Source organism: Gracilinanus agilis, chromosome 2 (genome assembly GCF_016433145.1).
Source record: "Gracilinanus agilis isolate LMUSP501 chromosome 2, AgileGrace, whole genome shotgun sequence".
Lineage (NCBI taxonomy): Eukaryota > Metazoa > Chordata > Mammalia > Didelphimorphia > Didelphidae > Gracilinanus > Gracilinanus agilis.
In genome coordinates, this window is record NC_058131.1 from 337,955,044 (window position 1) to 337,982,626 (window position 27,583).

At 36.3% G+C, this 27,583-nt stretch overlaps 1 protein-coding gene across 1 annotated transcript in view; it reads right to left on the bottom strand.

Annotated features, from left to right (window-relative positions):
- The window catches only part of CTNNBL1 (catenin beta like 1), a 216,689-nt gene that overhangs the window by 106,801 nt on the left and 82,305 nt on the right, over positions 1–27,583 (bottom strand). Inside the window, exons 6-10 of the mRNA XM_044664307.1 lie at positions 20,953–21,046; positions 18,573–18,664; positions 2,262–2,334; positions 1,943–2,001; positions 728–876 (exon numbers count right to left, since the gene is read on the bottom strand). Coding sequence (XP_044520242.1) covers positions 728–876; positions 1,943–2,001; positions 2,262–2,334; positions 18,573–18,664; positions 20,953–21,046 — 467 coding nt within the window. The remainder of the gene's footprint in view (positions 1–727; positions 877–1,942; positions 2,002–2,261; positions 2,335–18,572; positions 18,665–20,952; positions 21,047–27,583) is intronic.

A 27,583-nucleotide genomic window follows, 5' to 3' on the forward strand; every position in this document is an offset into this window, starting at 1 on the left:
AGATGTAATAAAAACAGTAGTGGTAATAGTGGTGGTGGTGGGTGGTGGTGGTGGTGGTGGTGGTAGTAATAGCAGTAGCATCTAGCATTCATATAATGCTTTAAGATTTACAAAGCACTTTACAAATATTCTCCCATTTAATCCTCACAACTACTTTGGGAGGAAGGGCTATTATTATTCCCATTTTGAAGAAGTGGAAACTCAGGCAGAGAAGTCACAGAACTAGTAAGTTTCTGAGGCTGGATTTGAACTCAAGTCTTCCTGATCCAAATGTAATAATCTATCCACTACACCACTTGGCTCCTTGGTATAATATGTTATTAGTGGCAAAAATACAAATATAGGTGTGAACACTATAAGGAAAATGTGACCTAACTTTAAGAAAGCAGATCAGTTATTGGAATTTCCAAACACTATTATAGTCAAGAAAAGAAAAACACCAAGTGTCACCAAAGCTGATAGAGGATTAATAAGAATAAGATGTAGTGATGAGTGATAAACAGCTCAAAATGTCTGCCTTTCAGAAACTGTTAAAAGAAATTCAACTACCCTGGTGAGGGGTGGGGATGAAAAGGGAAGTGAAAGGAGAAAGAAATAATTTAGCATGTTATTGAAGAAGCTCATGGGACAAAAAGTCTTTAGTCACAGTGCTTGGGTGTTTTACCCTGAGAGAACTATTGGGAAGAGGGTCAGGAAAGATGCAAGCCAGAGTATCATCCCAACACACCTGAGCATGAGATTCATCAGCTGGAGACCTTCTCCTTTCAAGAAACGCTCACGATTGGAACTAAGCATTAAACAGGAACAGAGTGAATCAAACAAGTTCTCCATCATTTCTTGCTCTTCTGCTGTACCAGGATTGTGCCTCTTAAATACCTGCAATTCCAAACAGCAGCAGACTTTATGTTCATAAAGAGAATTTCTTTCAGTAAATAACCTTGAAAGCTTCTTCAAGTTAAGTCTTACATGGTTCCACAGTATGATCATCTGAATGTACCACCTGCTATGATCAGTCAAACTAATCCTTATTTGGTTTTGCCCAGTGGTTAGAAATAATAACTAGGGGGAAAACTATTCTGTAATGTACGAACACTTACATGATCTACTACAGATAAATCTAATCTGTCAAGAATATGACTAAGCATCTTCCAAAACTTTTAAATTTATGGATATTTAGCAGATCTCTCCTAGAGCGAAGCCAAGCCACTTATTCGGCCAGCACCAAGAATGGAACTGTAGGCAAACTCCCAAAGGAAATACAGCAAATCCCCAATAACTACAATATTTCATCCAAAAGATCTTTTTCAGTTCTGTTTTCAGAGTAGTTCAAATGAGACTTGCCAGAAGAAATCTTGCCAGTATTGGGGAACTATTGGGTTTGAGGCTATCAGAGTACCAATGTTTTAAATGTCTTTCCTTTTCTTGTCTCACTATTTACAGGTGGCAATCACCAACTTATAACCATTCTCCAAATACCACTCTTTCCCTACACCACAACCCAGTCCATTTCCAAGAGTTTAAAACATTCCTCTCTCACCAGAAAAGAACTTTTACTAACTTGTATCAATGCAATTCATCTTGGTAAGAAAGAAGGGATGTAAATATAAAAAGCAGGCCCACAATAAATTAAAAAATATGGCATTTCAGCTAATCTTCTGTGGGCTGAGACACACCTCTTTTTTGTTCATACACTAACTAAAATATCATAGTCAAAACAAAATACAGGGAAGTAAGTATAGCTTATAGAGCAAATAGCTCAGAGATAGTGGCAAAGTATGAGGCTCCAATGGGATTGCAGAAAACAATCTTCAGCCTGCTAACACATCTCAAAACCTGCTTATATCACATGTCATAAATCTCCTGCCACTATTTCCGGTCCCACCTCCCATTTAAACTAGGCTGTGTATCTTAATGGCAGGCAGGAAGCATGAGAATTACTCACAGATAACTGCTGAAGAAGCACATCGATTCCATCCAGTTCCCCAAGCAATTCCCTGTTGTCTAAAAAGAAAAAAAATATTGGGAGAAAAAAAATGAAGCTAACTGTCAGATTTTACAGCCGTCTAACACTGATACATCAGCAAACAAAATCAATACAGCCTGACAGAGTACAAAGTGGCAGAGAGAGAGCAAGAGAAAAAGCAAAGGGGACACCAAAGACAGGCAAGCACAGTCATGATCTGAAACAAGTCTTGCTCCTAACCTAACAGAATATCAATATGGTAGGGAGTGGAGAGTTGGAGAGAGGTGGGATATCTTACCATCATTATCTTGGAGCAGAATGGCTAGCACCTCACTGCAGTAAAGCTTGTTGGCATCAAAAGGCATTTTTGCCTGTTGGGAAATTTGAGAAATAAGAAAATCATAACTGGGATATCAAGGCAACAAGATAAGTTTTTTCACAGTTGCCAAAAATCAATGCTTGGAATGAGAAAAGGAAGAGATATTTTAAGAGTTGAAGAATTGCATTACCTTCCACCACTATGCAACCAATGCTAAATGATAAATCAAAGAATGATGAAGAAACAAATATTTCAGAATAAAAGTTATCTGCTTCAAAGAGATTTTGGTGGTCATGGGGTAAGGGTTGGGGGGATGGGAAGAGAGAATAGCACTTAACAGGCCAGAATGAAGATAACATAAGACACTAAAAAGCAGTGAGGCTCAGATATGATTCCTTTCTGGGCAGACTGAAGCTCTTAAGATGACTAATGTCCATGTGACTCAAGTGCTTAAAAATCTCTGGCACTTTCATTAGTATAGGTATTCCCTCTTCCATATCTTAAGAAGTAATCTTTTTTTTTTTTTTTAAACCCTTGTACTTCGGTGTATTGTCTCCTAGGTGGAAGATTGGTAAGGGTGGGCAATGGGGGTCAAGTGACTTGCCCAGGGTCACACAGCTGGGAAGTGGCTGAGGCCGGGTTTGAACCTAGGACCTCCTGTCTCTAGGCCTGACTCTCACTCCACTGAGCTACCCAGCTGCCCCCCTTCCTAAGAAGTAATCTTGATGAACTGTAAAGACCAAAAAATTCATCACCTATCAGTCACCCACCCTTCTTAGAAAGAGTTCCCCTGAATTTAGTAACCTAGACTCTTTAGATTAGAGACACATAGCTCATCTGGAATCCTTTTGTTTGTTCTCAGCAACACAGGGTTATTCCCAAATGACAATAAATTGGAATAGCACTGTAGCAGGGGAATGTCGGTATCAGCATACAACATACATTCTATATTGTGAGCAATGAAAAATACTTTTTATTCATTCATTCATTCTACTAGGCATATATTTGACCCTCATATAACTAATACCACAGTTTTAGGGAAAGCAGAAAAGTATTAATTCTTACAGATCAGGAAGGATTTGGGGGAAAAAGTAAACCAAAACAATAATCTTATTAGCCGATCAATCAATAAACATTTCATTACTATGTACCAGGCACTATGCTGGTGATTTAAAGATAAAAATGGAACCATCTTTTCACTCAAGGAATTCACATTCTATAGGTGAAAAACAGGCACATAAAAGTATATACAGAATGAATTAATATACAAAGTATGAAAATGGTAAAACAAGTTGTGGCATACATGTGTGATATTGTGTAAAAAATGAGAAAACATAACTTTGAAGAGTTGCAAAAAGACCTGTATGAATGGATACAGAATGAACCATAAAGAAATAGAAAAACAACTAAAATTCTAACATTAATATTCTAAAAATGAACAATTTTTAAAACAATAATACTGCAAAAACAAATAACTTTGAAAGTTGAAAGAACTACAATTAATGCAATGACCATCCGTGATTCCAGAAGACCAATGCTGTTCATCTTTTGATAGAGAGGTGATGGACTCAAAAATGCAGACGAGGCATACATTTTTTTAACAGGATCAAGAAACAAATTTATTTGTCTATTTTTTTAATGGGGTAGGGAGGTAGGATAGAGGAAAAATAGATTTTTGTTCATGAAAAAATAAACTTTAATAAAAAATATGAAACATGAAAAATATAAGGTGGCTCAGTGGAGAGGGTATCAGGCATGGAGTCAGAAGGGCCTGGATTCCAATGAGTATGCCTAGCTGGGTGATCCTGGGCAAGTCATTTAACTCCAACTACTTAATCTTCATCTTTATGTTTTAGAGTTGTTACAAGGACAAAAAGTAAGGGTTAAAAATTTTTCAAAATAATTTTGAGGTAGAGAGAGGAGCAATAGCAATTGGAGTTTGGGAAGACGGAGAAAAAGCATTGATTAAGACATTTGTGGGGTGTCTGTAAGGTAATTATGAAGTGAAGGTGAGGAGGAAGTGCATTCCAGGTATGAGAGACAGCTAATGCAAAGATATTAGAGATGAGAGATGGAACACCAAATGTGAAGAACAAAGAGAAAGCCAGTTTGCTAGAATGTAGGGAGAAATGACAGTGATAAAGGGTGAGCCTCAGAGTGGCAATGGGAAGCACAAAGTAATCCAACTCTATCAGTACAACCAGTCAATTGGAGAGAATGGGGAAGAACAGCATGTGACTATGGAGTGGGTCTAAGAGAGGGTAAAGCAGACCCTGTGAGTGAGGCTATAAGATCCTGTTGGTGAAGGTGTGATGATACACATGCCATGGCAGCAGGGAGGGGGTTGCTCCCCTCTCCCTCTCCACTATGCCTGAGGACAATTTTCACATGCCCTGCCCTTCTACCCAGAAGCTCAATGTGAGCACTTCCTCCCTCCCTCAGCTGTCTAGGATAATGGAGGGATGGGGAGGAGGAGGGGTGCGCGCTCACAAGCAGCTAGAAGGTACAATTTGGCCACGTAATCTCTAAAAGGTTCACCAGTGCTGCTATAGGTGATCAGAGAGGGTGAGAAACTAAAGATTAAAGGGGGAGAAGATAACTGAAAAAATTCAAAAGTTGGTCATCTTTCTTGTGAAAAAACATGGAAAAGAAGGTAGCAAAAATGGCTAACAAAGTCTAAGGCCCAACTTCAAGATAGTATGAAAGTAAGTCAAGAATGAAAGCATAAAAACTAAACTACAAATTAGTTAACAGGTTAGTTATGTTGAAAGAAAATTATTCTAATTAGTTTGATGAGTTTAATTGAAAATACTTACAAAGTATTTCCTTTTGGGAAAAATATTTTAATTGCTCAGAATTTAATTTGAAAATATAAACTTATTTGGGGGGAAGCTGGGTTGCTCAGTAGATTGAGAGCCAGGCCTAGAGATGATGATGACGACAAGGATTCATCTATGTTTTGAAATTACTTCAATCTATACTGTTGCTATCCTACCAAGAACTAAACAGCTCACTATTATAAAAAAAAAAAACCAACAAAAAAACTAATAAACCTTTGTTTATTAGGTGTGGAGAACAGAATGAGCTTCATCAATGTTCTGTTATTTCTAGTACCTATGGTCTTTTAAATAGGGCAATCTCTGGAGTAGGACATGGCAACTAAACTTAGAGCAAACTTGAGTCCCTCCCTTTCCAATTTTCAAAAGGAAAACTAATTTCTGTAACTGAAAATGGTGAGGGAAGTGATCACCTTAGAGCTGGAGCTTCTATAATAAGCTTGTTCAATCATTTTCCAGTAGTGTCTGTCTTTGTGACCCCATTTGGGGTCTTCTTGGCAAAGATACTGGAGTGGTTTGCCATTTCTTTCTCCAGCTCACTTTATAAATGGGGAAATTGAGGCAATCAGGGTTAAATGATTTGCCCAGGGTCACTTAGCCAGTAAGTATAAGCCAGTAAGGCTCAATTTGAACTCAGGTCTTCTTGACGCCAGGCCTGGTACTCTTAATAATTGCACTCTAATCCACCTTACTGCCCATCTACAAGCTTAATGTTTAAAACTCAAGGTTCAATCACTAATTTTATATTAAGGAAAAAAGTTTCCTCCATGTCCCTACCCCACCAAAAATTCCACATGCAATACCTCTTCAATGTTTTTAGTATATTTTCTATATCAAATATAGATGTATCCCATTGAATTTTCAGAATGCCTACCAGGAATGATCCAGCTTAACTTATAAGATCTACAAAATGAAAGCTGATGTGGATTTACTCAAGGTTACCTCTAGATAAGCTTGTAATTTGCACTAGGAAATTTTTTTAAAAGCTAAATTCAACTTGAGGCATGCCTTCAAAGAAAACCTGATTTCTAACAAAAAGTTGAAACTTACAAAAACTGAACTATTCACAATTTCTTGAACATAAGACCATGACATGAGTTCTTTCCCCCATAAATTGTAGCTCATTTTCTGTTCCCTATTCCTGGAATACTCTTCCCAACACCTCAGACTATTGAAATATCACTCATATTTTTGGACCTAGCCCAAATTCTACATCCATCAAGAAATCTTCCTTTATTCCCCAAGCCAGGAATTATCTCACCCTTCTATAAACTCTATGTCTTGTATACAAATTTAATTTTCCCAACTAAACTAGTTTTTAAAACAAAGGCTAGCTATATAATTAGCGGGTGATTTGGTATTGTACAATGAGGGTTAGCTTGGAGTTAGAAGAGATAGGTTCAAAGCTGTGCATGAAATTACTACCTCTTCAACTGACACACAGATAAGCCAATGCTCTGAATAATGACAGGGAGAACCCTTTCATGAGAGGGAAGGGCAAGGTAGGAAACTGGAATGAGGGAAGGCTATCCAAAAAGGTAGTATTTAATTAGAGCCTTAAAAAAAAGAAAATTATTCTGAAAAGGCAGAAATTAGGAAGAAGTCTCTCTAGGCACAAATACACAGAAGCGAAGGCAGTATGAAAAATTCCAGAAATAATTTGAGGTTTATTTTGACAAAAACACAGAGTACTTGAAGGAGAATAATGTAAAATAAAGCTATAAGATAAATTAGAAAAAGACTTTAAAAGGGTTTCCGGTATCAGATTACAGAGTTTGGATATACTTTACAAGCAACAAGAAGACACCACTAATTTTTAAGCAGGAGAGTGACATAGTCACTATGCTTTGGGAAAATTATTTTGGCACTTTTCTAATATACTAGAGACAGGAAGACCAATTAGTTAAGAGGCCATAGTCCTGAGAAAAGATAATAAGTCTTCAAAAAAAGGTGATAATGATTAAGAATAGATGGACGGGAGAAATTTTGTAGAGGCAGAATCCAAAAGAATGATTATATGTAAGTCACTGTAGAGAAGAGCCGGGTGGGGGGGAAATCAATCACAATTAAAAACAAAACAAAACAAAACAAACAAACAAACAAAAAAAACCCTTACCTTCCATATTGCCTCCAAGGCAGAAGCGTGGTAAGGATAGGCAATGGGGGTCAAGTGACTTGCCCAGGGTCACATAGCTGGGAAGTGTCTGAGACCACATTTGAACCCAGGACCTCCAGTCTCTAGGCCTGGCTCTCAATCCACTGAGCTACCCAGCTGCCCCCTCCAATCACTATTGATTAGAGAAATGTAAATTAAAACAACTCTTGAGATATCACCTGAAACCTATAAGATTGGCTAATATGACCAAAAAGGAAAATTATAAATGTTGGGGGGATGTGGGACAATTGGGACACTAATACACTGTTGGTGGAACCGTGAACTGATACAATGATTCTGGAGAGCAATATGAAACAATGCCCAAAGGGACATAAAACTATGCATATCCTTTGACCCAGCAAAACCATTAATGGTTCTACATTCCAAGGGAATCAGGGCAAAAAGACCTATTTGTACAAAAATGCTTTTTTAAATATTTTTCCATGGTTATATGATTCATTTTCTCTCCCTCCCCTGCTCCCTCCCCACTCTTGGAGCTGACAAGAAATTCCACTGGGTTATACATTTTATCACTTAATACCTCTTTCCATATTATTCACTTTTGTAATAGAGTAATCTTTTAAAACAAAAACCCCAAATCACATACTTATATAAACAAGTGATGAATCATGTTTTTCTTCTACGTTTTTATTCCCACAGTTCTTTCTCTCAATGTGGACAGCATTCTTTTTCATAAGTTCCTTGGGATTGTCCTGGATCACTGCATTGCTACTAGTAGCAAAGTTGATTACATTTGATCATTCCACAATGTTTCAATTTCTATATTCAATTCAAATGTCTATATTCAGTTTTTCTATATTCAATTCTATGTTCTATATTCAAGAACCAATTCTCCTGGTTCTGCTCATTTCATTCCACATTGGTTCATGGAGGTGCTTCCAATTCATATAGAAATCAAACAGTTCATCATTCCTTCCAACACCAGCATATACCACAATTTGTTCAGCCATTCCCTAATCAAGGGACAACCCCTCGTGTTCCAATTTTTTGCCACCACAAAGAGCATGGCTATGAATTTTGTATAACCCTTTTTTATTATCTCTTTGGGGTACAACTCTAATAGTGGTATTGCTGAATCAAAGGGCAGGCATTCTTTTAAAGCCCTTTGGGCATTATTCCAAATTGCCTTCCAGAATGGTTGCATCAATTCACAACTCTACCAGCAATGCATTAGTCTTTCAATTTTGCACAGCCCCTCCAACATTTATTATTTTCCTTTACTATCATATTGGCCAATCTGCTAGGTATGAGGTGGTACTTCAGAGTTGTTTTGATTTGCATTCTCTAATCAGGAGGGATTTAGAACACTTTACAAAAATATTTTTGGCAGCTCTTTTTGTGGTGGTAAAGAACTGGAAACTGAGGTGATCTCCATCAATTAGAGAATGATTAAACAGGTTGTGGTATATAGTTGTAATGGATTACTACTGTGCCATAAGAAATGAACAGAATAAGTTCAGAAAAACCTGGAAAGACTTATATGAACCAACATAAAGTGAACTAAGCAGAATCAAGAGAACGGTATACACAGTAACAGAAATATTATGTGATGATCAATTGTGAAGGACTAGACTATTATCAGTAAAACAAGGTTCCAACTTCAAAGGACTCATGATAAAAAATACAATACACAGCCAAAGAAAGAATTGTTGAAATCTGAATGCAGATCAAAGCAGCTCATCTTTCACTTTATTTCCTTTTTGAGTTTTTTACTCTGTGTGATGTCTTCTTCCACAGAATAGGGAATAAGGAAATATGTATTTCATGCAAGCATGAGTATAAACTATATTAGACTATTTATTTACCACCTTAAGGAGGGAAGGAGGAAGGGAGAAAGAGAATTTGAATTGCAAAATGTCAGAAAATAATTGTTAAAAAATGTTTCTACATATAATTGAAAAAAATTCTTTAAATTAAAAAAAAAAAGAAATAGGGAAATAGAGCAATGAGGAGTTTTGGGGAAAGATGATCAATTCAAGTTTAGGTCATGTAGAGGTTGACTGATTTCCGAGGTAAAGATTCTAGTAGAGATATATAGCAAATAGTTGGAGATGTAGGACTTCAAAAATTAAAAGGAAAGATAAGAGTTGAATACAGAAATTTTTGAGACATGAGCCTAGAAATGATAACTGAATCCATGGGAGTACATGAGTTCTCTAAGGAAAAATATAGAGAAGACGAGAATTAGGACAGTCTGGTTGGACACCCAATCTAAGGGGTCAGGAAATGGACTCTAATTTAAAAAAGGAGACTGAGAAGGATGGATAAGTGAATGAGTAAAGCATGTTATATGAAAAGATGAGGGAAGAAGATATCTAGTTTAGTCAAGCATATTGAAAACTATAAAAAATCAAGAATGATTAAGGATAAAGAAAGGATCATTGGATTTAAGAATGATAACTGCTGATTACCTTAGAGCAGTAATTCTTGGGAGCTTGCGGGGGGGGGAGGGGGTAAAGGTTAGCAGACAAATTATGAGATACTTTACAATAAGACTCTCAGCTATTATTTGATGACAACTTGAGATGTCTTCAATCTTCAATGATTTGACCATTGCTGCTGCAATGTTTTGCTTTTGTTTTTAAATACATTTTTTATTGATGTCTTTTTTTTACATCATATTTTCCTCTAGTGTCCCTCCCCCTCTCCATGCTAGACTCACCCTATATAGCAAACAGCATTTTTAAATGCCAAAAAAAGGATAACTGATCAAATATATACAGAAATATATACTATGTACAACATTTGAGGACCTTCTCCTCTTCATAGGTCTGAGATCATATTGTCTTCTCAAATCTATTCTTTTGAGTCATGCCTGTTCTTTATAATTTTGAAACATTCTCTTATGGATTTTTATGTGCTTGTTCTTTTCCATTTATGTTCATATTCATTGTTTTGTTGTTTTCTTAACTCTGCTTATTTTCCTCTGCATCAGTTTTGTTAGATCTTTTCATCCTCTGTATTTGTCATGTTTGTCATTTCTAACAGCACAGTAATATTTGATTACATTCAATCATCACAATTTGTTTAGCTATTCATCAAGAAAAAGAAGAGTTGTCCCTTAATTCGATGAACAAATTGTGGTGTATGATGGTGATGGAATACTACTGTGCTATAAGAAATGATGAATTAGAGGATTTCCACATGAACTGGTAGAAACTCCATGAACTGATGCAGAGTGAAATGAGCACTACCAAGAGAAGACTGTACACAGAAAGGGAAACATTGTGAAACTATCTAATGTAATAGAATTTACTACTAGTAGAAATACAATGATCCAGGACAACCCCGAGGGACTTATGAGAAAGAATTCTATCCACATTGAAAAAAAGAACTGTGAGAGTAGAAACACAGAAGAAAAACATATGACTCATCACTTGTTTATAAGGGCATATGATTCGGGGGTTTGATTTTAAAAAGATTGATCTATTGCAAAAATAATGTGGAAATAGGTTTTGAGTAGTAATACATGTATAACCCAGTGGAATTGCTTGTCAGTTCTGGGAGGGGGGAGGGAAAGAAAATAAATCATGTAAACATGGAAAAATATTTTTAAAAATAAAAAATATTTTTAAATGGGCCCTCAGTGTTGCATAGCAATCCTTTCACTAACTGATTAACTAAACCTCACCACAGTGATTTTTCTAAAGCTTTTGATCCTTCCTCCAAACTCCCACAGCTCCTTTTCCCACAATCTGTCAGCTGAGAATCTTGCCTCATATTCCACTGAAAACAGAGGTCATTCAGAGAGCTCCATCTTCTCTCTTGTTCCTCATCTCACATTGCCCATAAGCCTTCTACTAGTATCTATTCACCTCTGTCTCCTCACTCTTACGCCTCCATTTCTAATTTCTTGCCTAGGTTTGTCTATTTTACAGTCATTACATCTCTAGCATTTATCCCCATCTGTCCACTTACACATCTGTCCACTACAACCAGGGTGCAGGCCCTCATCACCTTACATCTGAACTCTACTTCAATAGCCTCCTGGTCTGCCTGCCACCAATCCTTCCCCACTCCAATCAATCCTCCACTCAGTTGTTGAAGTGATATTCCAAAAGGACAGGTCTAACGATGTCATTCCCCTATTCAATGACCTCTAGTAATTCTTAATCACATCCATAATCAAATATGAAATTCTGTGTGATTTTCAAAGTCCTTTATAATCTGCTTACCCCATACACACCTTTCCAGTCTTCTTACACATCATGACCTCCACCCCTGGCCACACTCTTTGATCCGGTGAGAATGAAGTCTTTATTGTTACTCAAACAAGATATTCTATCTCTTAACTCTGTGTCTTATCCCTGGTGAGGCTTCATGCCTGGAACCCCATCCCTTCCTGGTTTCCTCCAAATCTCAGCTAAAATTCTACCTTGTACAGAAAGATCCTCTAGTGCTTTTATTTTACTATTGATTATTTCTAATTCATTCTCTCAGTTGCTCAGTTCTTTGGCTGAGCTTTGATGCAGTACAAAGCACAATCATGCTGCTGCCCCAGTCTAGGACAGCTACCACTGGCAGAACATTGAGTGTGGGGTAGGGTTGATTTCTGTTACAAGTCTAGAGGTCAGCTTGTACAGTCCTACTGACAGCACTATGGATGGTCGGAGAAGAGGGTGAAAAGTGAACATGTTAGGAGATTGGGAATTAGCTGCTCTGCTGTTAGCTCATTGATTTGCTACCTTATTAAGGTTTATAGTTTCCTAGACTGTAAAGATAGCTGAAATTGCTTTGTCTTTTGCATATAACTCCTGTTTTAAAGTGGTCTGAGAGTTCGTGAGATATGAAGAAAATGTCTAATCTCTTAATTTGTTGGTTATATGTGAATCATGATGCTACATAGTTTTAAAATATTGAAAAAATTCAATGTCCATCTATTTTTTTAATATATACTTGTCAAAGTAGTGGACGAAGTATAAAGAGCCATCATGAAATTCAACAATAAAAAGGTTCTTCAATGCCAAAATGGCTGGGAATTACCACTGTGGATCAGAAACGTGAAGTATGTATCTGAAAAGGGAATAACTATAGATAAGGATAATAAATCATTATCCCTCTCTTTCATCAATTATTTATAGCTAGTAGGTAAAAAAGGGACAATATATGAAGCAGAAAAAGATCATAATTCTGGATCTGCAAAAAGCAAGAGCTGAAAAAGATTTTATGATGCCTATATTATATTTAGAGATGACTATAATTTACTGTACTGAACACCTAACCCCAATTCCCAAACCATGAAGATACTGTGTCAGAAATAGGAAACAGTTCTACACTGAACCCTCAAAAGACAACCCCCAGGAATATAATAGCCAAATTCAAGAGCTTCTAAGTTAAAGAAAAAATATTACAGGAAGCCAGAAAGAGACAATTCAGATATCAAGGAGCACCAATCAGGATCACAAAGGATCTGGCAGCCTCCACACTATGAGACTGCAAGGCTTGGAATATGATATTCAGAAAGGTAAGAGAACTGGGTTTACAACCAAGAATCACCTACCCCTCAAAACTGACTATACATTTCCAGGAGAAAGTATGTGCATTCAACAAGAGAGAAGATATCCAAGTATTTGCACAGAAAAGACCAGGACTAAATGGAAAGTTTGATATCCAACCATAAAAACCAAGAGAAACATGAAAAGGTAAATAAGAAACAGAGGGGAAAGAAAGAAAAGTCTTATTTTTAAATTTGCTTCTTTAAGGGCTTCAATAAGATCAAATTATTTGTACTCATATATGGGGAAATATTATATGTAATTTTCAAAAACTGTATTCACAAGAATTATTCATAGGGAAAGGTTGGAGTACTAAATGGTCTAAGAAGATACGGGGAAAAAGGGATAGGGGTGGAATAGTAGATGGCACCAAGAGAAACTTGAATGAATGAGAAAAATAGGATATTCTATACCACACAAAGAGGGCATGGGAAGGGGAGGGGATGAACACTATTATAAGGAGAAGAGGAAGAGAGCATTAATAGGGAATATTTAAACTTTACCCTCAGCAGAATTAGTACTGAGAGGGAAGAGTAGCTATATCCACTGGGATATAGAATTCTATCTAACCCTACTGAGAAAGTCAGAAGGGATAAACCAAGGGGAGCAGGGGTGTGGGGAGGTCAAAAAAGGGAGGGGAGGAGAGGGGGGAGGGAATTCATTAGGCCTTAAAAAATAAAAAGAGGGGAACAAAAAGGAAGGGGGTGGAAAGGGAAGTAAACTAAGGGAGGGGATAAGGGGGACTGATATAAACAAACCACTGGTTTAAAAGGGAATAGCATAAGAAGAAGGGGCAGAACTAGGAGAGGATATCAAAATGTTGGGGAACACACAGTTGATAATTATAACTCTGAATGTGAATGGGATGAACTCGCCCATAAAACAGAAGCAAATAGCAGAGTGGATTAGAAACCAAAATCCTACCATATGTTGTCTACAAGAAACACACATAAGGCAGGTGGACATACATAGGTTTAAGATCAAAGGCTGGAGCAAAATCTATTGGACTTCAACTGAGAAAAAGAAAGGAGGAATAGCCATTTTGATATCTGACAAAGCCACAATATAAAAATAGATATGATTAAAAAAGATAGGGAAGGTAATTACATCCTGATAAAAGGCAGTATAGACAATGAGGAAATAACAGTGCTCAATATGTATGCACCAAATGGCATAGCATCCAAATTTCTGAAGGAGAAATTGGCAGAGCTCAAGGAGGAAATAGACAGCAAAATATTCTAGTAGGAGACTTGAACTTCCCACTATCAGATCTAGGTAAATCAAACCAAAAAATAAATAAGAAAGAGGTAAGAGAGGTGAATGAAATCCTAGAAAAATTAGAGTTAATAGATATGTGGAGGAAAATAAATAGGGACAAAAAGGAATACACCTTCTTTTCAGCTGCACATGGTACATTCACAAAGATTGACCACGTACTAGGACATACAAACATGGCAAACAAATGCAAAAGAGCAGAAATAATAAATGTAACCTTTTCAGATCATAATGTAATAAAAATAATAATTACTAAGGGCACCTCGATAGGCAAATAAAAAATTAATTGGAAATTAAATAATATAATTCTCCAAAATCAGTTAGTTAAAGAAAAAATCATAGAAACAATTAATAATTTCTTTGAAGAGAATGACAATGATGAGACATCCTACCAAAATATGTGGGATGCAGCTAAAGCAGTACTCAGAGGGAAATTTATATCCTTGAGTGCATATATTAACAAATTAGGGAGGGCAAAGAAAGATCAATGAACTGGCCATGCAAATCAAAAAACTAGAAAGGGAACAAATTAAAAATCCCCAGTTAAAAACAAATTAGATATTATAAAAATAAAAGGAGAAATCAATAAAATTGAAAGTAAAAGAACTATTGAATTAATAAATAAGACTAGAAGCTGGTACTTTGAAAAAAACAAATAAAATTGACAAAGTACTGATCAATCTAATTAAAAAAAGGAAAGAAGAAAACCAAATTATCAGTATCAAAGATGAAAACAGAGACTTTACTTCTAATGAGGAGGAAATTAAGGCAATCATTAAAAACTATTTTGCTCAATTATAAGGCAATAAATATAGCAATCTAGGTGATATGGATGAATATTTACAAAAATATAAATTGCCCAGATTAACAGTAGAAGAAATAGAATACTTAAATAATCCTGCATCAGAAAAAGAAATTGAACAAGCCATCAAAGAACTCCCTAAGAAAAAATCCCCAGGACCAGATGGATTCACAATTCTATCAAACCTTCAAAGAACAACTAATCCCAATACTATACAAACTATTTGACACAATAAGCAAAGAAGGAGTTCTACCAAACTCTTTTTATGACACAAATATGGTACTGATCCCAAAGCCAGGTAGATCAAAAACAGAGAAAGAAAACTATAGACCAATCTCCTTAATGAATGTAGTTGCAAAAATGTTAAAGAGAATACTAGCAAAAAGATTCCAGCAAGTGATCAAGAGGGTCATTCATTATGATCAGGTGGGATTTATATCAGGAATGCCAGGATGGTTCAATATTAGGAAAACCTTTTATATTAATCAACCATATCAACAAGCAAACCAACAAAAATCACATGATTATCTCAATAGATGCTGAAAAAGCCTTTGACAAAATACAACATACATTCCTACTGAAAATACTAGAAAGTATAGGAATAGAAGGGCCTTTCCTAAAAATAATAAACGGTATATATCTAAAACTATCAACAAACATCATCTGTAACAGGGATAAATTAGAAGCCTTCCCAATAAGATCAGGAGTGAAACAAGGATGCCCACTGTCACCTCTATTATTTAACATTGTACTAGAAACACTCACAGTAGCAATTAGAGAAGAAAAAGAAGTTGAAGGTATTAAAATAGGTAATGAGGAGACTAAGCTATCACTCTTTGCAGATGATATAATGGTCTACTTAAAAAATCCTAGAGAATCAACTAAAAAGCTAGTGGAAATAATTAACAACTTTAGCAAAGTTGCAGGATACAAGATAAACACACATAAATCATCAGCATTTCTATATATTTCGAAAACATCGCAGCAGGAAGAGTTAGAAAGAGAAATTCCATTTAAAATCACCCTAGACAATATAAAATACTTAGGAATCTATCTGCCAAGACAAACACAGGAATTATGCAAACACAACTACAAAACCCTTTCCACACAATTAAAACTAGATCTAAACAATTGGAAAAACAGACACATCTACAGCTCAGTGCAACTGCTGAAACAGATTTTTACTGTGCAAAATCCCAATTTCCAATATCAGGAGGCTGAGAACATATGACTTACAATCACTATGTAATACATACATTACAACCTAGCTAATTCTCAATTTACTAACCCATATGCTCCATGACCTCAATTCCTTTTCAAGCACTAATTTAATGACAGATAATACTGATTTTATATCTTTAAAAAGAAAACATTATGCATTTTTGTAAGCAAAATTTATTATTAAAGACAATATTTCATAGTTACATAGTCAATGCATTGGATCACTAGCTACTTTAAAACACACACATGCAAGCACACACACACAAGCACACACCATAGTGATGGCATTTCTTTGGTTCCATTTTAATGATGATATCTGCTCACTAAGTCAATTAATTCAATCATCTGACTGCAATGGATAAATTAGCCAGGTTCATTCTGTGAATGCAGAGTTTCACCCTCCTCTGTGAATAATGTTACTATTATTCATTCAAAACACCACTACACTCATCACAAGGCTCCTTTAAGGCAAACTTCCTTCCTGTAAAGCCATTCTAGGCAGTGTGGGATAATAATGCCCCATCCCTGGAGGACACATAATATTAGATTAAGGTAATTCTGGATTCTCAAAGGCAATTTCAGCAGAATGCAAACTCTTAAAGTTTCTCCCAAGCTGAAAATCCAGCTATACTCAATGTGTCTGCTTTCTGAAAAGTAGGCTTGCTAAGAACAAAAGTAATGATCGCAAGAAGATTGACCATAAAGTTTCATCGCCTGTCTTATTTTTCGGCCATGGCAACACAAGAAATGTGAAGGGTGACGGTCTGTATCAGTGGAGAAAAAGTACTGTCATAACCCTATGAAGTAGGCAAAATATTATGCCTATTTTATGGAAGAGGAAACTGAGGCCAATTGAATAAGTTATGAACCCAAGAACATGTAGCTCATAAGCAGCAGAATCAGAACTCCAAATCAAAAGCTTTTCCACTTTGTTTCAGCTTTCCTTTGCGTCTAGCACTATATTACCCCAGGCAGGGATCTCTAGGCAGTTCAATAAGATCTCTGTTCTACAGCACAAATTCTGCCTTTAGTCCTTTCTTCCTCCCTCTTCCCTACCATCAATAATTTCCACACCCAAAGATCTCAAGTCTCTAGAAGACTAAAAAGTAGGTTCCCATTCACAAAAAGTTTAGGGCCCCTCCTCTAAGAACTCTAAGTGATATATGGCACCAATTTGAACTTCCTCAAACTTTTTGGTTTTTAGTCACTACCAGTCATGACCAACTCTTCATGACCACCATCTGGAGTTTTCTTGGCAGACACTGGATGCTTTGTCATTTCCTTCTCTAGCTGGTTTTACACATGAAGGCCAGATTTGAATTTAGGAAGATGAGTCTTCCTGACTCCAGGATCAGCACTGGATCTACTGTGTCACTTAGTTGTCTCAAACGTTTAGCTAGTCATTTTGAAACAGCAATAGAAACAGATTTTATTTATAGCTGCACTCTTTGAGGTGGCAAAAAATTGGAAAATGAAGGGATGCTCTATGATTGGGGAATGGCTAAACAAATTGCGGTATTTATTGGTGATGGAATATTATTGTGCTCAAAGGAATAATGAACTGGAGAAATTCCATGTGAACTGGAACAACCTCCAGGAATTGATGCAGAGCGAAAGGAGCAGAACCAGGAGAACCATATACACAGAGACAGATACACTGTGGCACAATCAATTGTAATGGATTTCTCCACTAGCGGCAATGCAATGATCCAAAACATTTCTGAGGGACTTATGAGAAAGAACACTATCCACATCCAGAGAAAGAACTGTGGGAGCAGAAACATAGAAGAAAAATACCTGCTTGACCACGTGGGTCAATAGGGATATGACTGGGGATGCAGACTCTAAATCAGTGATTCCCAAAGTGGGCGCCTCCACCCCTGGTGGGTGCTGCAGTGATCCAGGGGAGTGGTGATGGCCACAGGTGCATTTATCTTTCCTATTAATTGCTATTAAAATTTTTTTTAATTAATTTCCAGGGGGCTAAGTAATATTTTTTCTGGAAAGGGGGCAGTAGGCCAAAAAAGTTTGGGAACCACTGCTCTAAATGATCACTCTAGTACAAATATCAATAATATGGAAATAGGTCTTGATCAATGACACATGTAAAATCCAGTGGAATTGTGCGTTGGCTCCGGGAAGGGGTTGGGAGGAGGGGAAGAAAGAATATGAATCATGTAACCATGAAAAAGTTTTCATAATTAAACAATAAAATAAAATTTAAAACAAAAAAAAAGAAACCGATTTTAATTTCATCTCCCCTTGTTCATTCTCTGAAAGAGTAATGTATAGTAAAATAGTTTAAAGGTCTAAACAAGAAAGCAAAAACTAAAAGCTATAAACTGAATAAACAGCTGATGAATCAGTGAAAGGAGCTACATTTCCATTGACTAATCAAATGCAAACTATTCTTCATGCCACAATGCCTGAAGGAGGGATAATGTTCATCAAAGCCTTTCAGAAGTTATACTAATCAAAACTCACCTTCAGTCTCTTCAGCAACCACTGCATGAGGCCCTGTTGGGCAGCTTCTGTACACATTTCTGGTCGGAACTCAGCCATATTTTCTACAATGGCTGAAGGAAGAAAAAAAAGCAATTACATACAATAATAATTCTGTTTCTACTATTAAACATACTAACTCACTGTAATATTCATATCTTTCTTTCACTAGTTCTCCACACTCCTCCCAGCAATATGCTATAAGCATTTTTACCTGATCTATGGTATTCCTAAGGCTTTTTTTTTTAAAGTTAAATTTGTGGCTAAATTGCACAGAACTGGAAGTAATAAGTCAAAAAGAATTAAGTAGGTAGTAAATACTGAGGGTTTCTTTGGGCTAACACAGCATGGCCTTAGAAAATACAAAATGAAAGACAGCTGTCCTAAGACTTTCTTCTCTTCCACTGTCCAATTTGAGACCTTCAGATTAATACTGGGCCACCAGGAATTTAATAGTCAAAAGTAAGAGTCTAAGATTAGATCACAGAGCCTCCCCTCCATACCTGTCTAATTGATCCCTTTCTCATTCTCTCTCTATAGATCACTAAGAAACATACATTACATTAAAGGAAAATATGATTTTCCTAACTAAAACAATTTTTGCACAAGAGGAAGAACAGCATATAGTCAGTTGAAGTGAATATCAGGTATACAACTGTAAATATTAATAGGCCCACTATCTCTAAAGTGCCACTTTAAAAGTCTTATTTTTACATTTATATGATGGGTATCTGAAAGACCACTGAGGCAGTAGTAATTCTTTCTGAATCCTTACACCTACCTATCAGACATTAAACTATGGAAGAGCAAAAAAAGGTAAAAATAAAGCCTGGGGCTTTGGGGGTTGGGGGGAAAGAATGCAATTGGTTGGGGAGTGGAGGAAGTTTTGAGTTATGAGACAGAAATAAGGCAAGACAAGAGGAGGCTAAGAAAATTCATTTAATCACTAGCTTTGTAACCTTGGGCCAAGATACTTTAGAAGATTCCCATCAGGAAGGCTCTAGCCACAATTCCTCCAGTCAGGGAATGTGGCTCCAAAAAATGATTCTCAGTGCTAGTTTTTCTGTTTTCTCCTCCTTTCTCAATGAACAGAAAAGAAAGATCAGTTCACTTAGATACACTTTTCATGTCTTTTTCTGTTATGAAAATACTTTGTCCTATTCACTGTTTAAACTATTGCTGTAGAAACTCATTTCCATTTCCAGTGAGTCTACTCTAGTCAAAGCTATTTATTAGTATGTAATTTTAGATTAAATTCTCAGGAAACTAGAAAAAGGAACCAAAAAGATCATTTAATCCAGTTACCTTATTTTACAAATGAGGAAACTAAGCCCCAAAAGGGGAAGTGACTTGCCCATGTTCACACAGTTAGTAACAGCACTGGGACAAGAACCCCAGGGTTATGAATATCATCACACTGCTCTTTTCATAGCACTGCCCAATTTTTACTGCCAGGATCATTTTAGGATTGCTATCCTAGTAAAATTCTCCATTGGGGTAGAAAATAACCAGAAATAACTACAGCAAACCCCTATATATCCATCTTGTTTTATTCTCCTTTCACTTACTCTCTAACTTCTGCAACTCCCTTATAATAATTCCTATTGGCAGACTCTGAAACTAGGTGAGAAATCAGTTACAAGCACAGAGAAGGAAAAGTAAAAACCTAATTCTCAGAGTCTCATTTCTCAGTCTCTGGGTATGGATCCACTTTGTTTCTATAAGACAACCTATAGTTATCAAGAGGAATACTTGAAAGCACTGTTTTAAGTAGCCTTTAATTTCAACATCTTTGCAAGGAGGAAGGATCAGGGAAATTCAAGGAAAATGAGGATTAGACTGGAAAAGAATCTCCTTAAGTGAACATAAAAAGAAAGAGGCAGACAAGTTAGAAGCAATATTTCATTTCCAAGTTTGTACAGTAAACTACATAAAGAAAGAAATACTGAAGCTTCTCTAAATAAAAAGCCCTATAAAGGAGTACAATTGCTCAAAAGTTTGCCATTCTAGTGAAAGAAAGTCAGAAGGAAAACTAATGTATTAAGGGAATAAAATCACAAAATGAATACTTTCCAAATCCCAAAATGTCACCCAGTAGAGTCCTTCCATCAAAATTGGAGTTTTCCTGGTGCAAGCCTACTAAAAGGAATCTATGATTTCAGTCTAGGAAGGTTACCTATTTAGTGGATTTCTGCTTTATTACCTACAAGCTGAATCCAAGCTGCAGTTATATGAAATTTACACAAGGGCCTTTATTTCTGAAGAGGCAGTTTGGGAGCAGGAGGAAAAAAATCCAGCTGTTGACTCTATTATTGAGAAAACAAACAAAGAGCAAAGAGATAATATGTGTGCATCCCCTTACCCAGTGTGTTATGGACTCCATCCGCCTCTTCTTTCACAGATTCATCCAGTCGCTCTAAATTCTGAACAAGCAAAGCTGCCACCTGACCATCCACCTGCAAGATCCAGAAAGGAAGCAAAACATAGGTGATGGAAAAGGCTATGAAACATTCCTCAAGTGGACTATCACCACCTCCCCCTTGTTGCTTCCTGTGTAAACTAAAGGAATCCTTTCCCCACTCCCATACCCCTGCCTTTTCTCTAAGGAGAAACATCCAGAAAGAGAAACATCAATCAGTAGGAAGAGACTTTTGAGATGGCCTAGTAATAGATATAAAACAGGACAAGAAAGGAATCTTTGAGGTCATGGAGTCCAACCCTCCCATTTTGCAGATGAGAAAATTAGGAGGTTAAGTGATATGCCTAGGAGGGAATTTTTTCCTCTTATTCTTCCAAATGTGCTAAGCTCCCTCAACAGAAAAAGAATGTCTTGGAAAGAGTGGAGACTAAGAGTTCAGCAATCTGGGTGTGAATCATTACTTTGCTCCTAATTAGGGTGGGATAACCTTAAACAAGTCATTTCTTTTTCTTGAACCTGTTTACTTATCTGTAAAATGTAGGTGTTGGACAGAATGATATTTGAGATCTCTTCTTGCTCTGATAGTCTGTAAACTGCTATACTTTACCACTTGGTATTATAAATTGTTATAGTACTTAAAAAAGATGAGAAATCTCACACAGGATCACCTCAACTGTCCAACAGGTTCAGGGTTCCTTCTCTGGGAGCAACTTTCAAAAGATGTTTGGTGGAAAAGCACTAACCTCAAAAGTCTAGGGTCATAGTGGAAACATTTCTACCTCTATAACTTAATCAGAACCAAATATGTAAATCCTTCTTAAACTTAACTGTATTTTAAGAGCCCTATTTATCTGTTCATTGAACATGGAACATATGATGTTAGTGAATTGAAGTTTTTTATTTAGCAAACTATCTTTATATCTATTGTCACACTTCACCCTCAAAACAACCCTTCAACATGGGTAAGAGGGAAGGTATGGTATTGTCTTCATTTTATAGTCAATAAAACTATGGTTTGGACAAGTAAAGTAATAGACTGTTAGGTCGCACAGCTAATTAATTAGAGTTAAGTCTAGAATCCACCTAATTCTTAGTGCAATGCTTTCCCTTTCCCCCTATTCCAGGATGCCTACCTCCCCTGTTCAATCTCTCCTTGACTCAGCAAAAATGCCATTTATCACACTTGATATAGAAGCAAATTAAAAGCTGCTTAACTAGCTTCTAGTCTATCAATTTCTAGAAGCTATAGATTGTAAACTACATATGAGTAGTCTACAATACTTTGTGCCCTGTATAATGGGTGCTTACTACTGTTTTGCTGAATTGAATTGATTGATTTTTGGTCATTTTCATGGTCTAGCATTTGCTAGAAAGGGGCTTAAATTACTTAATTTTCTATTTCTTAGAGATTAAGGAAGACAACAAAAAAGAGAAGAAGTTGAAGCTACTGATAAATGTTACTGGTGAATGGGTAAATTTTATCTTTAGTTTTTCTTTTTTCCCATATCACAGATAAATGAAAGTATGAGTGTTCGGACACAAAAAGAAAGATTATGGAATCATCTAAATTTAGAGCTGCAAGGAACAACTTGTTGGGTCAATTAATCTAAAACAAGTAAATAGGATCAGAAATGTTAAGAGATTTGCCAAAGATCACAGGTAGTAAGATGGTAAGTAGAAGAGCTGAGATTCAAACCCAGGTTCCTTTTGGCCCTACATAAAGTGATTGTTCCACTAGATATTTGGGTGGTTTTCAACCTCTGACTAGGATATTAACAAGCCTGCTCTCAAATTTCATCACCAACAAAGGATTCACAAAATAAACCTATCACAATATTTTTCTTAATTAATTGAATAATTTTGATACGTGGGACAAAACAGAAAAACTTTAAGAGGAGGAAAAAAGGGAAAATGAATCTTATCAATTGTTTTCTTTTCCCTAAAGCATCTTGATTTATAATTTCCTGAAGTTTGAAGTAGCAAACATTCCAGCTCCACCAGACATCACTCACTTTGCAGTTCTACAAGTCACCTCACTAGTTTCATTTCCTCATTGCTATTTTATCTGCATTTTTTCTCCCCTTTGATTCTTAGTTATGTCTTCCATCTCTACTGTCTAAAAAGTGGCAGTGACAGTTACTGTGAAGAATACATGAAAATCCAAGAGCTGCACTATTATATGTATGATGGGAGTCACACCAAAGAAAAATCTTATTTCTCGTAGAGCAGTCTGCTTGATGTTTAGCTGAATTAAATGCAATTTTGCCTTACTGTGGTGGAATCAAAAACAAAGTCAAAATGGATTTAACTCAAAAGAACTCTTGGAAAAATAGTTATTTTTGGTTTAGTCTAGAAATCTATTGGTAAGCAACATAAATTGGTATTTTTTCTGGCTCTCAATCCCTCTGGTCCAACCATCACCCCTATTTTCAGGAGCTGTGGCTAAGTCTGGTACTAAAAACAAATAAAACCTGGGAATTAAATCACAGAGAAGAAGGGAGTAATTCTGGTTTATAAAATCAAGTTGATTCAGCCTGGGGTATTCAGATAAGTTTATTGGTTATCTCTGCTTGTTAACAGGTCTTCCAAATTATACTCCAGCAGCCTCCACAGACACAAGGACATAAGTCAGATGACCTTTTCTATTTGTCCAAAAAAATGGTGAGGAGATAAGAAAAAGAAAAAGAAAATGGAAGGGCTTCTTTTGAAGCATGGATAACCTTCCAATGAGCTTTTGTACTTTCTCTTTCCTGCCTAGACCAAGGAATTACAATTTCTGGAGTCTTGGAAGCTAGAATCATAGAACAAAAGAGCTAGAGAAAGACATTCAAAGAACATGCAGACCAATGTTCAGATTTTTTTCAGATAAAGAAGGTAAGCCTATGAGAGAAAAATCTCTTGCCCAAGGTTACAAAGCAATCTATAGAATTTTTTAAAAATTTGAGCAATAGTGGGGCAGTTGGGTGGTTCAGTGGATTTAGAGCCTAAATCCAAAAGGTCCTGGGTTCAATTGTGGCCTCAGATACTTCTTAGCTGTGTGACCCTGGGCAAGTCACTTAACCCCTACTGCCTAGGGAAGGTAAGGGATTAAAAATAAATAAATACTAAAAAAATGGATTCAGAATAATATCATCACACAGTCTAAATAAAGGGGAAAAGTCAATAATGTCACAAAAATACCTAAATCTCCTAATAGGAGAGGTGTTTTTTTTTTTGTTTGTTTGTTTGTTTGTTTTTTATCCTGGGACTCCATTCTAGGAGCATAGGGCCACAACCAGTAGGCAGTGGGTCACACTGTCACTCAGGGTCACCCAGCTGGGAAGTGTCTGAGCCCGGATTTGAACCTAGGACCTTTCGTCTCTAGGCCTGGCTCTCAATCCACTGAGCTAGCCCAGCTGCCCCTACTTAAGGTTGCAGTTTCTTTAGCAGATGTAGTTTTTACAGGGTGGGGTTGCTAGCCCCAAGCCCAACCCTCCTCCTTTTTCATCCCGGCTAGGGATGAGGTAGTGAGATATAATAAAACACTGCAGGAATAATCAACACTGGGTTCAACAAGCACCTCAGATTTGAATTGTCCTATGACTATTATACAAGTCATCAAAGTTGACAGGATATCCCTTTTCTCATCAGATAATACTGATATTACCTTCCTTCATGAAGTTATGAAGGAAGCACTTTACATTCCTTAAAGTAAAATAACAACAATAGCTGTAGCAGTAGTGGTTGATTTTTTTTAAATGCAGGGCTTAGATTAAGTAATCATTTTCAGCTCTAACAGTTAATAGGTCTATAAATATTTTTGACTAAATGAATTTAACATTAACAACTTGTAAGATGTTCCTATGACACAACGATAATCTCCAAAACACCAGATTTCCTCAGAACACAGTCTGAAAAACATAGCATAGATAAGAATTTCTCTTTTTTTAAATTCGAGCACTTTTTTGAGTATCCTACATGGTTGCTAGTCTTGGAAAAGTCTTTGTAGAACCAGAATGCTGAAAGAGACTTTTAAGACCATCTATTCCAACCTATACCTGAGAAAGAATTGCCTTCTACAAATTCCTGACAAGCATTCATCCAGCCTTCTCCTGAAAGACTTCTAAAAATGAGGAATCCACCATCTCCTAAGGAATGAAATTTCACTTTCTAGATAACTAATTCTTAAATTTAATTTTTTTAATATTTCAGTAATATTTTCTATTTTTTCCAATTACATGTTAAAACAATTTTAACATTCATTTTCTAACATTTTGAGTTCCAAATTCTTTCCCTCCTTAGGACTGTAAGAAATTTTCTTTAGGTTATAGATGTGATATCATGTAAAATATATTTCCATATTCTTCATGTTGTAGAAGAAGACACTGCCTCACTCCACTACTCCACCCCCAAAAAACATGAAGAAAATAGAGTGGAAAATGGTTTGTATTCAAATTCTATCAGTTCTTTCTCTAGAGGTGGATAGCAGCTAACTAAATTTTTTAGCAAGATTTTCTTTACACTCAATTCTTCTTCTCCATAACTTCTATCCATTAGTTGGTTGTTTTTTTCCAGATATAAAGCAAAACAAGTCTAAATCTCTTTTACCCATGGTAGCCTGGCAAATTTTAATTCTGCTTTTGTATAACCAAGATAAAAAACTAAAGGAACCCTGAGAATGCCAATACTGCACTCTTTCCCCCAACAGGGCTTTTCTAAAGCTTATAATTTCCAACTGGGGAAAAGATAAAGGCAATAACTACAAACTGCATCTTACAATAAATTCTACCAGATGCCCTTTAGCTGCTGTTCATGTCGTTTCATGCCTTTGATATTGGCCCCAAATTAAAACTACAAAGATACTGAAGTCTTTTCAATATTAAAAATTCTTATAAAAGTTTCCTACTAAAGAGTAAAAACTGGGAAACAAAAATAAATTTAAGCCTACCTTTCTCTAACCCCTAGTATTTAACAAGTCTTTTCCATTGTTCAGACAAGGAAATAATCTATCTTAATTCTGAAATTTTCAGTTACTTGTGAAACCTATAAATCCCACTGGAATAAAGAGATTAGTGCCAAAGTCTTAAAAATAATAATAAAAAAAATTAAAAGCCCCTAAGCAGGAACTTCCTAATGACTCCCCAGGCTGTGGATGAACTGTTTCTTTCTAAATGAACAATAAAATCTGCAAGATTCAGCTTTTGTTGGTGGTTTTGGCAACATCAAAAACAAAAATGGGGCTTTTGTTCAAATAGCTGTTTCCAGGTCCATTTTTACAAGCAGCAGGCGGGCTACCTGCTCCTTTCTCCTCAATCCTTTTCATGCAACAACCTTCTAGGCAAAGGATGGTAATTAAAAACAGCACAGGGACTACACAGAAAGATACGTTCAGGGCCACTGCAATTAACCTTTGGAAGGTAAGCCTATGCAGATGACACCACAGGGACTTGATGGAAAAGCAAGTGCAGCTGCCTTCCCCCAACACCCCTCCAAACAAAAGCCCACCCGATTTCTTTTCTCTCAACACAATCATTCCAAAGCCCAATAAAAAAAAAAAAATTTTTTTTTAAATCCTGTGTTCTACAAACGTGGCCAGTCACTCCAGGAAGCAGCTAAAAAGAAAAATCACCATAGGAATTTTCATCATACTCAATTGTTATCGGCTCTGCTGGACACCTTTTTCTATGTAAGATACTGTTCTTCATATTGACTCAGTTCATGACCCTTCCACTCACTCCAAATACCAAGAGGAACAAGGGTGCATGGGAAATGTCTAGTATAAAGAACAGAAGAGAAAAGGATTGGGTCAGTAAAACTGACAAAGATCCTGCTCACTGAGATAAGGGCTTCAACTAAATTACTATTAATTGGAAGTTTTCAGAAAAAGACTAACCAGGAAAACCTATATAAGAGAAAGAACATTATGCCAGGAGTTGAGAGACCTGAATTCTGACATCTTTACCACTAACCAGCTGTGTGACCCTAGACAAATTACTTAACTTTTCTGAGTTCAGTTTCTTCATCTGCAAAAATGATCACATAGTTAGGGCCAGAAGGAACCTTAAAGTTTTTAGGTTTGATTCCTTCATTTTTCAGATGAGGTTAAGGGAGGTGAAGGCCTTGTCCCAGGTCATTCAGGGGAATCATAAGAATGGAAATCCAAGTCCTCTAACTCTAAATCCCTTACTTCACACAGTACCAAGAGAATAATGATATTAGAACTAAAAGAGTCTTTAGTGAGAGGTCTTTACTTGTCTAAGATCAAATGAGAAAACACCTAAGTCCTTTGCATGGCAAAGTAAATAGAAACCTCAATAATTTGTACTTTCATTTTCTTGATACTTAGTAAAACAGAGGTATCAAACATATAACCTACTCCCCAGGAATATGCAAATCAGATTAAAATATAATTGAGAAATATTTAGCAAAATAAATAAAAACATAGAAAACCACTATGGTTTTCTAAGTCAATATGTACCTTCAGGGATCTTTATGAATGGTTAAGTGGTCAGTCCTTGTTTCCATTTGAAATTGACACCACTGTAACAGAGGTTACAGTCCAATTCATTATTGATGAACAGCCTAAACCCAAAGT